The sequence below is a fragment of the Rhyacophila brunnea genome, unplaced genomic scaffold, assembly GCF_057557595.1.
Source record: "Rhyacophila brunnea isolate RB1 unplaced genomic scaffold, BYU_Rbru_1.0 scaffold_23, whole genome shotgun sequence".
Lineage (NCBI taxonomy): Eukaryota > Metazoa > Arthropoda > Insecta > Trichoptera > Rhyacophilidae > Rhyacophila > Rhyacophila brunnea.
The window spans coordinates 18,191,065-18,207,911 of record NW_028232893.1 but is presented as its reverse complement, the minus strand read 5'-3'; the positions used below and the strand labels follow the sequence as shown (position 1 = coordinate 18,207,911).

Below are 16,847 nucleotides of genomic sequence, written 5' to 3'. Positions count from 1 at the left end.
ATCCCGAATGGCCGAAATCCCGAATGACCGAAATCCCGAAAGCCGAAATCCCGAAAACCTAAATCCCGAATACTGAAAACCCGAACGCTGAAATCCCGAATGGCCTAAATCTCGAATGGCCGGAATCCAGAAGGCCGAAATCCCGAAAAATAAAAAATACAAACATCAATAATTGCGCAATCTCGAATTGCGTAATTTTTACAAGAGAGACAAAAGCCCATTTTTTCTGGAAATATAAAAAAAAACGAAAAATAAAAAATATAAACATCAATAATTGGAAAATGGGTTTTGCAGATTGCGCAATTTTTTGCAGGAGAGACAATTTTATAGAACAATATTGGTGTTTGTATTTTTTTATTTTTCGGGATTTCGGCCTTCGGGATTCTGGCCATTCGGGATTTTGGCAATTCGGGATTTCAGCGTTCGGGATTTCGGCTTTCGGGATTTCGGCTTTCGGGATTTAGGCTTTCGGGATTTCGGCCATTCGGGATTTCAGCATTCGGGATTTCGGCCTTCGGGATTCCGGCCTTCGGGATTTCGTCCGGCACCCAATGATGACATAACAGAACAGATTAATTTAATATTTTTTGTATCTTTTACTTTACTTTTCATACTGTTTTTGTGATACTGCATATTTATTTTTTCTTTACACTGTTTCTTTGTTTTTAAATGTAATGTTGTGAAAGTCTTAAATTTATAATTTGTATTGTTCACGGTATGTAAAAATAAATACATTTGAAATAATAAATATAATTCCGATAGGCTATACCCCAATACACTACTTTTGACGTGGGGCTTTGAATGTGCGAGTGTCCTACGAAAATGAACTACACATTATAGACGTGCAATAATAGTGTGTGTTGCAATATTTAAATAAACCAACATTGAGTGAGCATCAGTGCATTAACTGTGAGCATATTGTGTTTAAATTTATCCCATAATCTTCCACACTCGAGATCGGTTGTCTGTTACTCCAGACCCGTTAAGTATTTCAGTTCCCATTATTTCTAAGTTCCCTGGATGACGGCAATGTTTAATTCAATTTTCTGCCATTTAATTATAAAAATTAACGGGGTGATCTCAGGTCACCAATACGCCTCTGTATCTATATACTTTACATAATGAGAATATGTGTTTGCGTACCTGCTAAGATTTTGACGATTTTTTTTTATTAACGACAATAATGATACCGTTAAGTGATTTCACTTGAAACTGTAATCCGATTTGGTTCATGTTTACATTTATTATTATAGATTGAAACTTTGATCGTTGAGCCTCGTTGGTAAATCCAACATGTCTTCGGACACGCGACCACGTGCCATAATAACTGATGGATGATTATATCTCGGCCTGTAATGACAGTGGGCGTTTGACAGTTATGTTGTGATGATGACAGTAAGCGAAGCCGTGACGCTGGCCTGGAGAGGCGGCCTCCGTTATCGCGAGTCGGAGCGAAACCTTGGGCAGGGTCAGCGTTTGCCATTTCTCCGATGACTCAGCAATTGATAGATAACAAATAATGGTAATCATCAGCAGTGACGTCCCTAGTCGAATGTCGTCCCCAAAAATTCAAATTGTCAGTAAAATCGTTAGATAATGATACCAATCAATGTTTTAAATATCTAAATCCATGGGCCCTACGTCGTGAAGCGGGCCCCCAGGCTAGGAGCTTTGGCGGCCCCCCTACCGATCGCTAAGAATAAAGGCAATGTGACGCTCTACAGTAGCGTTTTCCAAATGGTGTACGCGGAAAAAATAATGTGTATATTTAGTGTTTTATTGTATATTTTAATACATCCATTTGAATTATGGAGATGTCGAGTATTGATACACAATTGAAAATTGTATCGTACAACCACATAATTTTAAATAGTAACATTGTTGAAGGAGGTTGTCACCTCGCCTCCTCAGCCAGGGCCCCCAGTCTAGAGCCCTGTCAGCCCTCTCCTCGTGGGGACCATGCCTAAATCCCTCATTAATAACCTTGTAATCGACAGAATTAGGAAAAAAATATTACATCTAACTCATATGTTGTTGTAATGGTTTTAAGTTTTGTACTATTCCATTTGAGTCGTTTTTCGCGGCCCGGGTTTTACCTTTCGGCAACTGCAGGCACTATGTGTACCTACTCAGCAAAAGGTAAATACATACTATTATTGATTAATTCAATAAAGCGCAAATTTTTTTAGTACTTATTCCACTTTTATTATTTAATAAATCTGGGTCAGTTTCGTAATATACGAGAAACAGGTATTTACCAAAATCAATTCAATCAATACCTACATATTATTCAGTTGAAAATGTCCCTCTGAAGCGGACGAAACCGGTCCAGATTTATTAAATAATAAAAAGTGGAATAAGTACCAAAAAAATTGCGATTTTTTAAATTAATTAAGCCCTGTCTAATCGATGCCATAGTTGGTAGATAATAGAAAAAAATATTCGTTTATCTATATAATATCTAAAATTATGTCTTTGATTAAACCATACATAATTTTAGATATTTTATAGATAGAAGAATAATTTTTGTCGATTATGGTTTCGCTTAGGCAGGGCTCAATGAATTTTATAAAACTAACCAACACCATTTGAAATATGTATTTTTAATTCAACGAAAACAAATATCTAAGTACCTATGACTGAAAAAGTGTCCACTATTTTTGTTGGATCGCCCGTAACATACCCTGACGAAGGCTTGGCTATTATAGTTTGGTAAGGCAAGGTTTAATGAATTTAAAAAAAAGTACCAGCACCATCTGAAAATTGTATTCTTAGTAATACAATGAAAACAAATAAGTATGACAGACGTTTAGAGGCCATCCATGGACTGAAACCGTATGCGGTTTAGATCCGTGTGCCATACTAAACTTATGATTGTTGTTCATGAAAATATATTTTCACTAAATTTGTAAGTGTAAGTGTATGGTATAAACGGATACGATCAGATGCTTATAATATACTTTGTGGAAATATATTTCCATGACCAGAAAAGATAAGCTTAGTATTATAGCACACGGTTCTAAACCGCATACGATTTCAGTCCATGGATGGCCTATTAGTGTGCACTATTTATGTCGAATCTTAACGTATACTGTTAAGATTCGACATACTTAGTGCACACTAAACGTCAGTCATACTTATTTGTGTGCATTGTACTATTAAGAATACAATTTTCAGATGGTGCTGGTAAGTTTTTTAAAATTCATTAAACCCTGCCTTACCAAACTATAATCGATAAAAAATATTCTTCTCTCCATAAAATATCTAAAATTACGTATGGTTTAATAGCATAATTTTAGATATTTTATAGATAAACGAATGTTGTTTTACTATCTACCGTATCTTGGATTGGGTAGGGCTTAAATTTTAAAAACTAACAAACACTCTCTACACACTAGTAGTCTTAGGCCCGTTTTAGACGGGACACCGGTGTCGCGCTCGTATTATTAAAGGAGGCCTTTGTATTAGAATAAAGGTGACTTTAATTATATTTATTAACGCCCAGAGCTAATGAGTCAACGCGTGTCCGGTACACTTTTCTGTCAGCCGCTACATTCTCAAGCCGCCGGTACACTTGTTTTTATTACCGCAGCCAGTTTTATGTTCTAATTTATAACGCGAAATTATGCGTTCACTCATTAGCCCGAGAGCATTCATAAACATAATACAAAGACCTCCTTATTATATACGAGCGCGACACCGGTGTCCCGTCTGAAACGGGCCTTAGTTCAATGAAAACAATTACGTTTGACTGACAAAGTTTAGTCTGCACTATTTATGTTGGATCTTAATAGCCTACTCCCACCCCTCGCCACTGGTGCTCACCATCTTCACTAATCAGGCAAATGAATAAGGATATGACGATATGAGACATTTACTATAAAGCATTATTAAAATGCATCCAGCCCTTGAGCATATATGTTATTACCGTAAGTCCGATTTTCTTTTTACCTGTGTTAGAAGAGTTGCAGTGAAATTTTCTTTTTATATGGTCTGTAGTACGTATTGAAAACTTTCATTCTACTGCCGTTTTCCGTTAGGTTCGTACTGAATGAATTTATATTATTATTACTGTGTACCTACGCACAGGTTTGTACAGAGAGGGATTGGAATTAAAATGTTACGAAATAAGGAAACCAATAATTTTATTATTAGGTATCGTAATAATTATCCTCACATTTTAACTGCTGACAGCTTACAACATTTTTCGTACAAAATCATTACAATATATTCCCCGTTACGTATACTATAATATTAATTGGGTCGTATGGTATCAAAAGTAGATCTGTGCGTTATTCATCATTTCGAAAAAATGACGAAAAACGTTTTGTTGTGTTTTTAGTGTTATAATAGCATGAAATATGTTTCTACATTTAGAAATTAGAAATTCAATTCAAATTCAACAGTTCTACTTTTGTTTCCAAAGTATTGAAAAGTTCTAATTCTGATACCAAGCCCTATTTTCCATCACAATTTTTTACCACAAATATATGATTTTGATTCGAATATTATATTGCTAGTCGTACATTATGGTCAGAAGAATAATTTGGCATACTTAGTTAAATTTCGATATATTTTTATCATCTCTCTCTCTTATGGTCATTTGTAAATGCCAACAGTAGTGTTAGTAGTGGTTAACATTTTACTGTTAAAATATTTGTGAAGTTTGGTACAATCATAGAGGTATTAAATAAAAAGAGGGGCAAGGAATCGCCTTTCTTATACAACTGAATGAAGCAGGTCAACAATATCCGACAACTTACGAGAAATAGCGACGCGATAAAAAAAATTCAGGGCATCACGGAGGAATTACTTTAGTCATTATAACGTACCCATATAATATAATGTTAACGTGGAAATTTTGCCGCAAATTGATTACTAGCCTACCTCACCATACTTTTTCACCATACTTTCATATAACCTGCCGCCCCTAGGGTAATCCATTATGGTAATGTAGGTTTAACTGATCCACGATGGCCGCGCAGGGTAAGCGTCGGCCTAGAGCGTTGGGGGTCCCAGGTTTGAATCCTGGGTCTGACAAGTACACATATTGTTTTTCAATTTGTGTATGAGTCAGAGTATGAACCTAATAGGTTGAGCAAGTGGCTGACATCCATTTCTCGTAAAAACAAAATCTGTTATTGCTTTTCTTTTTTAAACGATTCAGTATAGGTATTTCAACTTATTTGAATTTTATTGCATCGTATGACGTGTCTCATTACAGAGTATTCTAATAAAATTTAACACATACATACTATTAAAATACAAGACCTGTTTTCGTACCGAAGAATGATGTTATTTTTACGACATTTTAATATATATTTTTAGTAGGTATATAAAAGTACTTATTTAAATGTAAAACCCAACACTTATTTAATTAAAACATATTTTTTAATACGCTGGCTATTTAATAATGTCTTTTCAAAATATTTTCATATGTTAATTAATTAAATAGCCACCAAGCAGCCTCTCATCACGATGATATAAGAGGTGACGTTGAACCTGGCTCAGCCACGTGCTGCGGATGCCAGAAGAGAATCTCAACCTAGCTTGCCCGTTCTTCAAGCCAACCGGATTCCGGCGTCCCGGAAGGCCACTAAATATTATCTATAGAGTGTATACGGTGGAGCTACTGGATGCAGGTATGACCAGGAATAATGCAAGAAGACTGGCTAGCAACAAGGATTCTTGGAAGCGCCGCGTGCTGTCCGTATGCTCCAACTAAGGGGAAGATATAGTCGAAGAAGAAGAAAAAGATTATTTAAGTAAACCTTATAAATTATAGCAATTAATAAGTAACTATATTCTGCCATTACCATAGGTGTATTTGGATAGTGCCCGAAGATGCTGTTAGGCGAAACACAATCGTTAAAATCATTTACGACTTTCGGCGTTAACTAAATTTTATTATTAAGATTTTTACTATAATAATATTATATTTACTGTTTGTCTGTATCATTTTTACAATGATTAAAAGTTAACATTCGACTGTAGAAAGGAAAAGGGGCGTATTCCACAAAAATCAAATTTTACAGGAGGCATAACAACGTTTTTGTTGTGGTTTTCGGTCAAATTTAAAATAACAAATAGACATAACCTTGAAGTGCACGTTAATAATTATTAATAATTTGGTAAAATTGAGTCGTATAGGATCAAAAGTAGATCTGTGCGTTATTCATAATTTCGAGAAAATGACGAAAAACGTTTTGTTGGGTTTGTAGTGTTATAATAGCATGAAATATGTTTCTACATTTAGAAACTAAAAATTCAATTCAAATTCAACAGTTATACTTTTGTTTCCAAAATATTGAACAGTTATAATTCTGATAGCAAGCCCTTTTTTCCATCACTATGTTATATACCACACAGATATGATTTTGATTCGAATATTATATTGCTAGTCGTACATTATGGTCAAAAGAATAATTTGGCATACTTGGTTAAATTTCGATATATTTGCGACAGTTCTACTTTTGATACTATACGACTCAATTATTCTTAATCTGATATTAATTATTAAGTAAATTAATTAAAAAAAAAAAACAACAAAAATGATAGTTAAGTCGTTTTTCCCACGTGACTTCCTTTTTTTAATTGATAGCTAAACTTAGATTGATATTTTGTAGCTTATATCTTTAGACAGTGTGTGTTTAGTTTGATACAACGTTATTATGCAATAAAGCATATTTTGAAAAAACTGAGGGTTACACCCGTTTTCCTCTCTACAGTCAAATATATGATGATGACGACATCCAGTTCAGGTAATTTCGAGTTCGGTACTGCATCCTATCGATAGCCACAGCCGCAGCAAAATTGGGTGCGACAGGGAGGCAGTAGAAGGGGCCAGGCTGCATGCGGAACAGTTGTATAGTTCACTTCAGCCGAGTGGAGTTAGCTGACTGACTCGACAATGAAAGCGCATTCCTGAGAGAATGCTATGCAGCACCATTGGTGATCAATCGATAACCAATACGTTGTTTGAATTATTAACTCCATCTACTGTGTTAATCGGACTGTGTTATGTAGTAGCAAATCAGGCGATATTTAAATTAAAGTAAATCGTCGGGACAATACCACTTAGAATGGAATGCTTAAGGGTTTTTTAGCGGGTGCGTGATAAACTTAATTTACTTTTGTCTATGTGCAAAAGCACACAGCGCTGCAAATCAACAGAGACTGTGGTGCCCAGTGATTTCCTTAGGCAAAGTATCGCCCTTATACAAACTTAGAATTCCGTCGTCTTTAATTTTTGTCTCAAATTTAATGCAAAGTTATGTACATACGAGTATCATTTACCGAGCACTTACTGAAACTGAACTGACTCAGTAGTTTTAGGTATAAGGTGGTCTGAAGCATTGACTAATATGGAAACCTTCTTATGATTTTTTTTAAGCTAAGGTGTCTTAACTTTCTAATAAAGTAACCTCATCTCAGCTTCATGGAAAAAAGAGACTGCTTTCAAATGTTGTAATGATTGCGTCGTTCCTTCGTTTGCCGCCCCTTATCAACGCATGACCTGCCTACCATCACGGGACATCATGGGTAGTGCCACAACGCCGGTTGTACTTAATTTAAAATGTATTCAATTATTCCAATTGGATTCAAGTAAGAGTCACGCAGTTTGTGTCAATTTACTTCAAATTTTAGCGCAGTGTAACTTAGCCCTTAGTCCATACCCGTTCTTTAGATGAAGCATAATATGGACACGATACGGCGCCTCCAAGAATCCATGTCACTCACCAGTCGACTTACATCTTCTCAGGTGATGCCAATATCCTGTAACTCCGCCGTATATATAATATAGATCATGGCCCCCACATCCTGAAGCGGGCCCCTAGGCTATGATGTTTGGCGGGCCCCCTACCTATCGCTAAGGGTAAGGGACGCGCTGCAGTTTCGTTTCCCAAATGGTGTACGCGGTAAAATTAAGGTGTATTTGTATCTTTTTTGCATTTTTAATATGTAGGTACATCCAGTTGAATTACCTATGGAGTTGTCGAATATCGGCGCACAGTTAAAAATGGTATTGTGCCTAGAACTAAATATGTTTAATTATTGATATCATTGAAGTAAAATAGCGCCTAAAATAGACTCTTTTTTTACCATTTGAGAAAATTTGTGATCTGTGTTTATCTCACTTATCTGGTCGACAAACCACGCCAGGCCTTTCTGAGCCCGGGACCCCAGGCTAGAGCCCTGTCAGCCCCCCCCCCCTCTTGTGGGGGCCATGATATAGATAATAACATAGCATCTTTAGGAAAGATGATGCAGATTGAACGCATTGGTATGTCGGATGAACCAAGTAAAGGAGCATGTTGGGAGCAGTCTTCACTTCCGTTAAGTTAAGAGAACGATAGGATTATAAGGCGTTAAGGTCTTGGTCGCGCAGAAGATATATGCATTTCGAAGTAGTCACGAACGTCAGCTATTCGTGACTACATTTGATTGCTTTAAAATAGAGAAAACAATGTTTATCAAAGTTATCTGTAACGCAATGGTCAAAGTTTCCCGCATTAAATTATGTATACCGTGCTTAAGTATTAATTTAGTATCAGATGAAAAGTTTTATAATATTCGTATATTTATAAACACAATAATTAATAAGTGAATTTTGATTTTGGAACTGTGTACATAATAATATGTACGCGGACCGCTAATACTAAATCGCTTTTAAGAACAACAAAATATGAAAATCAAACGAAAAAACACTCTAATTATGACGGTAACACAGGTCAAAATGGCGTGAAAGGTGCGACGTTATAAGAATTCCAGACCTGCCGGAGTAGTATGCGGGGTAAACTCTCCATCACTTAGCCATTTGAATTGTTTACTTTTAAATGAAAAGTCATATGTATGTATCTATGTACTTATTGTTATTTGATTAATGAGATTTTTTAAACAGACAATGATACAATAAAATTGTTGGGAAAAAATCAGTGAGCAATAATATTATAAAATCATGGATTCAACCGCACAACAGATTATTTATTAATAAAATAAAAACGCGAATGCCAGTCATCATATACCTACCTTAACTACCATGCAGTTTTGGGTGGCGACTTAATAATGGTAAGGCCAAATCCGTGTATGGCGTGATTATGTTGAGAAGTCTTAAAACGTCGATTTTCAGGGCTGCTCTTTGTATGTTTAGTATTCTGTAATAAAACAGATTATAAATAATTTTAGTAAAATGTTTGTAAATCCTCAATAACATAAAATTTTAAAACATTTCTGAATTAACACAGAAAATCAACCTTACAAATAGCTGCCCTGAGAATTGATTTTTTAGACTTATCAAGATATTATACGGAAATAATACAAGAATTACAAATCCTCTGGAATTTCCTTAAATAATATTACTAATATCTAATGTGCAATTAGATACGTATTATGCTTTGATAAAGTTTAATGCATACAGGCGAAACTGTTGAAAACAACATGTTCTTTCATACGTATTTAAGTGTATCCCACAATTCTCCACACCTGATAATTATACCTACTTACGGGTACACCCAGAAGGTAACTTTTTATATTTGTGTTACCTGGATTCAATATTAAATCCAAATTGCCAGAACACACTTTCAGAAAAAGAAACAATATATTACTGTACAAATCCAAAATGTTCAGCTCTGTGGAAGTACTTGACGATATACGCCCGTTTCCTTCAGATAACGCCATGGGGTTGAATGCCTATTTGAGACCCTCCAGTATTATAGAAAATTTAAGAACGTGACATCCGAATCTTCGAGCCACCAAGAGGGTATATCTGGATTTAATAATATTTCCAACCAAAATAGCTAAAATTGTAATATGTAATAATGTTATGCCTTTATATAATATATTTTATAGCGGATTCAATGATAGAATACAAATGGTTCATAACTGAATAGCTTACCCTACGATCATACTGTCGAGCAGTTTTGGTATTTGTAACCATGTAATTAAGAGCTAAATTCGTATGAAATGCGAGGCGTGGAATGTTAAACTCGCGCCGCTCTCAGAGACCCGCTGGTCAAAGGCCTCCGGAAACCTGTTTTACCGACGCGATTTGAGGCTTCCAAGCAATTACCGTCTTTATTGCGGTGTACTGACTGGTTAATTTCGTTAGGCGTTTTATTGTATCGTGTACCTGTTGATGTGTGTGTAGACGTACCGTAATTTTAGTGTATTTTTCTGGAACGTTTTTCAAACCAGGAAGTATTTATTGCACATTGTGAAAATATATCACAGTAATTTTAATTGAGATATAAGTTAAAAGGTTTATTTCCTTCATACACGCACTCAGAGATAACATATATGGGGTTGCCGCTCTGAAAGTACTTAAAGAATGTACTTAGTTATACATCATCATCATCATTAGCCGGAGTCGATCCACTGCTGGATGAAGTCCTCCTTTAGCTATATCCACTCTTCTCGCTTCCTAGTACTTTGGTACTACGTACATCCACCGAACTTTATAAGCTCATCTATCCAGCGGGTTTTAGGGCATTCCTGTGGGCGTTTTGTGCTCATTGGGTACTACAGTATGCTGTATGACGGCTTTTGTCCAGCGGTTGACCACTCACCGAGCGACATGTCCAGCCCATTGCTATTTTATTTGCTTAGCGACCTCTATCACATCGCGTACTCCTATGTTGTACATACTATTATGGCGATACAATTAATTATTTATTTCAGATTGTATTCAATCCATTTAGGAGATCTATAGATAGGGCATACCTACACCAAAGAGGTTTGACTTTTTTCCATACAGAGCTCACTTTCAGTTTAGAGTTACCTGCGCTTTATACCACAATGCTGACATATCATGGGATATAACATACTAATTAGCCGACCAATGAACACCGCCGATTGCCTTACAAAAAATTAAAAACGCGTCAAACCTATGCAAATTTAACTAAAAGGTTATCAAGCCTATAAAATTGAAGTGATTAAAAATTAGCAAAACCTAGGTATATATATATATATATATATATAATATATCTGTGGTATTTGGTCAATTTATGATAGGTACGTGGAACACTAGTATTTTTCATTAAAAGGGAAAATAAACTATCATTGTAAATTATAATATAATACTACATAATAAGTGAATAGTAATTTATTTCGTTCGAACAAATTGAAGGTTCAGATAACTTAGGAAAACTGTATACCTACATAATTATTATGTCGAAATAAACTATTTTGCAATTATATTAATTTTTACCAAATAATACCAATAAAAATAGTTGATGCTCCTGCAGACGTTAGTTGTTTCATCATAATGTGTTAAAATATTAGTATGTATAAATGAAGTACTTTGGCACTTTCGCTTATAAGCTAAAAAAAGTGAAATCGAAAGAAAATTGTTCCAGGAAAAACTTTCACCGGGACGGTCACCCTACGATCAGGTGTGCCGCGGTCTGTTTTACCGACGTCGCCGATCAGCGGGTGGCGGGAGGGGGCACGTCCGCCATCTTGGTTAATCTGTTACACGACACACATAAGTGAGTCGCACGGTACGTCGGTAGTGGAGCGCGCGATCTGCGCCGTCTGTGTCTTTCGGGTTTAATTATTGTCATATTATCAATTAACCCGGTTTAAAAGTGTTTGTTAGTTTTCAGTTTTGTGTAAGGGTTTTAATTACCCTGGTGCGTGATTAGTTTTATTACAATGGAAGCGACGCCGATCTGCCGATGTCGAGTGCTATGGTTAGGCAGCGCTGTCCCACAGCAAACCAAAGACGGACTGCAAGGAATACAAGAGCCTCTGAGAGAATTATATCCATCGAAGGCTCCCAGAGGAGCGTGCCACGCTAGAGGAATCGACTCCTGGCTATCCGTTTGGTCGAATGGAATCTTATTGGAAAACGTTGACGAGAATCATAAAAAAGTGACGAGGTTTTTCCCGATCGAGTCGCTGCATTACTGCGCGGCCGTGAGACACGTCGGAGGGGGCGGAGGCGCCGGGGGCACACCCAGATTCCTGCCTCTGGATTCACCGTTCGCCAGGGCCCCCTCGCCTGCCCATCCGCCATTATTCGCAGCGATACTACGGCGTACGACCGGTATCAAGGTGCTGGAATGTCACGCGTTCATTTGCAAAAAAGAAATGGCAGCGAACGCCCTAGTGAGATGTTGTTTTCATGCTTACGCTGATAGCTCATACGCCAGAGCCGCTGGAGGCACAGAAGGTAGCGTAAGAGACTCCACAAGAGCTACCGTTGAAGACGAGCAAGAGGAAGACGTATATGATGGCGATGAAAATCACAAAGTCTGGGCGGGGTCACAGGAACAATTAGACGAAGGCCCTTACGATTTATATGGCACTGGTAGCAGAGTAAAAACTCCACGTCCTAGACAAGTATCAAGACCAGCACCTGTCCCGCCACCACCACCCCCTCCAGCAGTAATAACGTCAACAATTACCAACGGAAATACAAACACGAGCAAAAAACAGGCGAAAAATAAACAACAACAACAGCAGCAAATGATGCAGCAACAAGCCAACAATCATCATCAGAACCATCACAGAAGAAGCAACGGCAACGGACACCACATGATGATAATGAGAGAAGACGGAGCCAGGACGTTAGGTCCGCCTCCGAACAGACCGTGGATTGTGAATCCGGGATTGGCATACGCTGCCACTCTGCCGCCCCCGAGAATGAGGCCACAGTACGCTACAGTTGAGCCGAGACCCTTAAGAGCGGCAAGGTCCTTGGCCGCGTTAGATGGCCCCCATCTCTTGGGCGGGTCTTCGGGAAGACGGGGGCACCTGAACGAAAGGGCCTTCAGTTATAGCATAAGGCAGGAGCACCGAGCCAGATCGCACGCTAGTTTAGCGAGTCTCAAATTTGCGGCGCCTCCCGATGTAAGTATAAAACTTTTCTGTTATGGATTATTATTTTTTTAATTTACGCTTTCCACATATTTATATCCTAGAATATATTCCATATTATAATATATACTTATAGGTGTACAGGTAATGGGTGTTTTAAAACGACACATAATAACTAATGAGTTCCTAGCGTAAATTCACAGAAAATAATAAAATTAATCATGAGTGTTCGGATGTTCGACTGAAAAATCGATCCAAAAACAAAATAGGATCGATTATTTAATTTAAAAAAAGTATTTTTAAAATGAGAATAGCCATGTAAAGAATTTTCATAAAATTTTAGTACTTCCAATATTTTCTGCAATTGCAATGTGCACCTACCAGTGGCGAAGGGTGGACGCAGGCTGTTAAAATCCGACATAAATAGTTCACACTCAAGTCAGTCAAACGTATTTATTTTCATTGAACTAAGACTACAATTTGTGTAGATGGTGTTGGTTAGTTTTTAAATTCAATTAACCCTTGCCTATTCCAAGCCATAGTAGATAATAGTCATTCGTTTATCTATAAAATAATATCTAAAATTATGTATAGTATATTTTTCAAGGACTGATATTTATAATCGATTATGGTTTGGTTTAGGCAGGGCTCAATGAATCGTAAAAAACTAACCATCACACAGAACAGATTAAAAATATAATTACGATAGGTTATATCTCAATACAGTATATTTTGACGCAGGGTTTTGAATGTGTGAGTGTCCTACAAAAATGAACCACGCATTATATACGTGCAATAGTGTGAGTTGCAACTTTCAATACACCAATATTAAATGAGCGTCATTGCATAAACCGAGAGCAGTTATCAGTATTCTACATATTTTGACGTATTCTTGACACGTGTTTAAGCTTATCCCATATTCTTCCGCACTCGAGATCGGTTGCCTGTTTCTCCACACCCGTTAGTTATTTCAGTTCCCATTATTTCTGAGTTTCCTGAACCAATACTAAATATCTGCAATATTATCTATTCTTAATTCAACGAAAACAAATAAGTATGACTAAAAAAGTTAAGTCTGTACTCCACCCCTTGCCGCACTATGTATATATTCGTTCAAAGAACATTAAGCATAATATTATGAATAAATCTTTTACAAATTGACAATAATATTTCTTAACCTAAAAAGGATCATAGGTAAACTTTCATATTATCTTTTTAAGGAAAATTGAAACACAATTTTAATCTACCCAATATTGATTAAACCGAATGCAAGTTGTAAAGAATTCGATTAAACAACATTAATGTCAATATCAATTTATTGTTAATAAAGGCAATATCAATTTATACTTGCCATACTAAAAAAGCCCCTGATAATAATAAAATAAAAATCACCTTTATGAGAATCTACTTATAAAACTCTACCAAAAATTGACAATTGACTCTATTAAAGTATTTATTTCGAGCTTATAGTAGTCAAATAAATGAGTCACACTGTTGCAAACATAAAGTAAATAAAGAATTTGAATTAAAATGTAATATGCGTCCGCGGCGGTCAATATTCCACGAGCCAAGATTTCTGGTGCCCAACACCACCAATTATGCATGGTGGCCATTGAGATGATGCTGTTATGAATGGTTTCCACCGTGGAGCGTTGCCTAGTTATCGAAATGTTTTTGTGATGCGTTTTCGTACCTAACCAAATCTCACACCTACGAGATGGTCGCGACTACCGTTATGCTATGTACAAACTGAGAGCACTTGTGTAAACTTTGAGTGTTATTAATTCAGAATTGCTGTAAATATTCTCGAGCACTTGACTGCCGACCTACAACTTAAAGAAACCACGTATTTGAAAACACTTGCTAATCACTCATATTGAAAATAAAATTAACTGCTCTTATTTCCTTCGTATTCAAATTTATGTGAATACGGATTCATTCATTAAACAAACCACTAACAGTCGGTTGATAATTTTATATAATACTGTGATCAAACCACATTTAAATGAAGACTTTGCGAAGAAAATTACTCTATTCTCGTTTCACAGTTTTTCACCGCCACGTTCTTCCGTTCAACTTGATGAGTTCTTCGATCAAGCAGGATTTTTTCCGCTTAGTAGGTATACCTAAAATAAATTAAATATGAGTTGCTCAACGTAGTGTGTAAAGGTTCATGCTAGGAACTTGGAAATATTACAAAATTAATCGATTAATAAGGGGTAGTTAAAAGTACGTGTTATGATATAAATAAGTCGACAAGATGATGAAATCTCAATGGGCCATAGGTTTGGTGGTAGTAGGAGTTTGGCTGGTGTACGTGACAGCCAGGGAACTTAGAAATAATGGGAACTGAAATACCTAACGGGTAAGGAGTAGCAGGCAACCGATCTCGAGTGCGGAAGAAACGGGATAAACTTAAACATGTAACAAGAATACGTCATACGTCGAATACTGACAACTGCTCTAGGTTTATGTATTGACGCTCATTTAATATTGGCGAATTACACACACTATTGCACGTCCATAATGCGTGGTTCATTTTCGTAGGACACTCACACATTCAAAATGTAGTGTTTTGAATATAGCCTATCAGAATTATATGTATTAATCTGTTATATAGTGACAGCAAAGAACTAGAGAGTAGAGACCGGAAATGTTAGAAGCAGCTACCGGAGTCCTTCATTCAGCAGTGAATTGACCACATCTGACAGTAATGATGATTAGATATACTGTATAGTAATTTTGGCGGGAAACGCACTACCCATTTTTGTTAAATAATAAAATGCAGTAGGCACCCAGTATCCAAAACATTTGTCTATGAATAATCAGCTATGAAATTCAATGTATTGTTTTGTTCACTTGTTATTCACTTAATCGCGAATATATTGAATTCGTGCAGGCTTCCTACCACACTATTTTTTTAAGCAAATACATTTGTCACAGTTGGTGGATCTGATACTCCAAATCTTCGCATGCATGCCGTACATATCTGACGTAATAGAACGTTAAATATTGTGTTATGTTATGAAGACGTAATCTATGCAAGCATGGAATTAATCAAATCGTGATGAGGAGGAGCATTGCGCAAGAAGTGGGCTATCGTGTAATGTAATCGTAGCCGGCTGACATAACTAAACTGTTGTACATCCACACAGTAAGTAGAAACTGTGTAGGGTTTTAATAATTATTGAACTTCTGTAGACTTGGGTGGCACACGATCTTCTTTATAATACACACACTCCCGTTTTTGGCTGGATAATATTATTTACTATAATAATACAATTAGTGTTTAAAATTAACCGTGTCCGGAAACTTGTACGTATGGAGTTCGTCGTATCATATTTTACCGTGAAATTTTGTATCGGAAATATATGGCCGTATATTAAAGATCATCCAACCTCTTTGGATCGTATAGTACTGACATAAAATCCATGTCTAAATAAAACACCGTTTTTGTCGGTTTACACTTTACAGGAAGCCAGCAGAAAATATATTTTGAAAATACCCGATATACTTACTGGATTATAGGTTAGGTAAGGTTTTTATTCTTGAATTCATGAATTTTGCCAAAATCAGGTATGAAAATTGAATTAGTGTTCGTATTGAATCGAATAAAATTTGAGACCGTAGGTATAGTTTATGGTCATCTCTCTCCGATAAGAAAGCTCACGGCAAACTGTCCCACGGTGAAATGTTTTACGTACAATTTACATGTAAACAAAATTAACTGGTAACTATAAACGTTCCGCATTAAGGTTTGATAGTTTTGAAAGGAAACATGAAATAATTGGAGGGAAATACAAAACTATACAATAAGCGTGATTTAGGCACAGTCAATAATATAATAATCACAAAATTAGCTCTGTCAACTTTCATATTGTTAGTCGATTTAATTATAACGCCATTTGAATCTACCCTCGAATCATCACTATAAAGTACACACTCTTTTGATTAAATTTGCTTTCGATACGACTGTTGTCGGTAGGAAAAATTCTAAGGTAAAACACTGGCCTCAGGAGGTAAATGCA

At 36.4% G+C, this 16,847-nt stretch overlaps 1 protein-coding gene across 2 annotated transcripts in view; it reads left to right on the top strand.

Moving 5' to 3' along the window:
- Positions 1-11,478: 11,478 nt before the first annotated feature.
- LOC147069624 (uncharacterized) overlaps positions 11,479-16,847 on the top strand; it is a 62,924-nt gene continuing 57,555 nt past the window's right edge. For both annotated transcript variants that reach the window (XM_085950442.1, XM_085950443.1), the window contains exon 1: positions 11,479-12,852. In XM_085950442.1, coding sequence (XP_085806568.1) covers positions 11,653-12,852 — 1,200 coding nt within the window. In that variant the 5' untranslated portion in view covers positions 11,479-11,652. The remainder of the gene's footprint in view (positions 12,853-16,847) is intronic.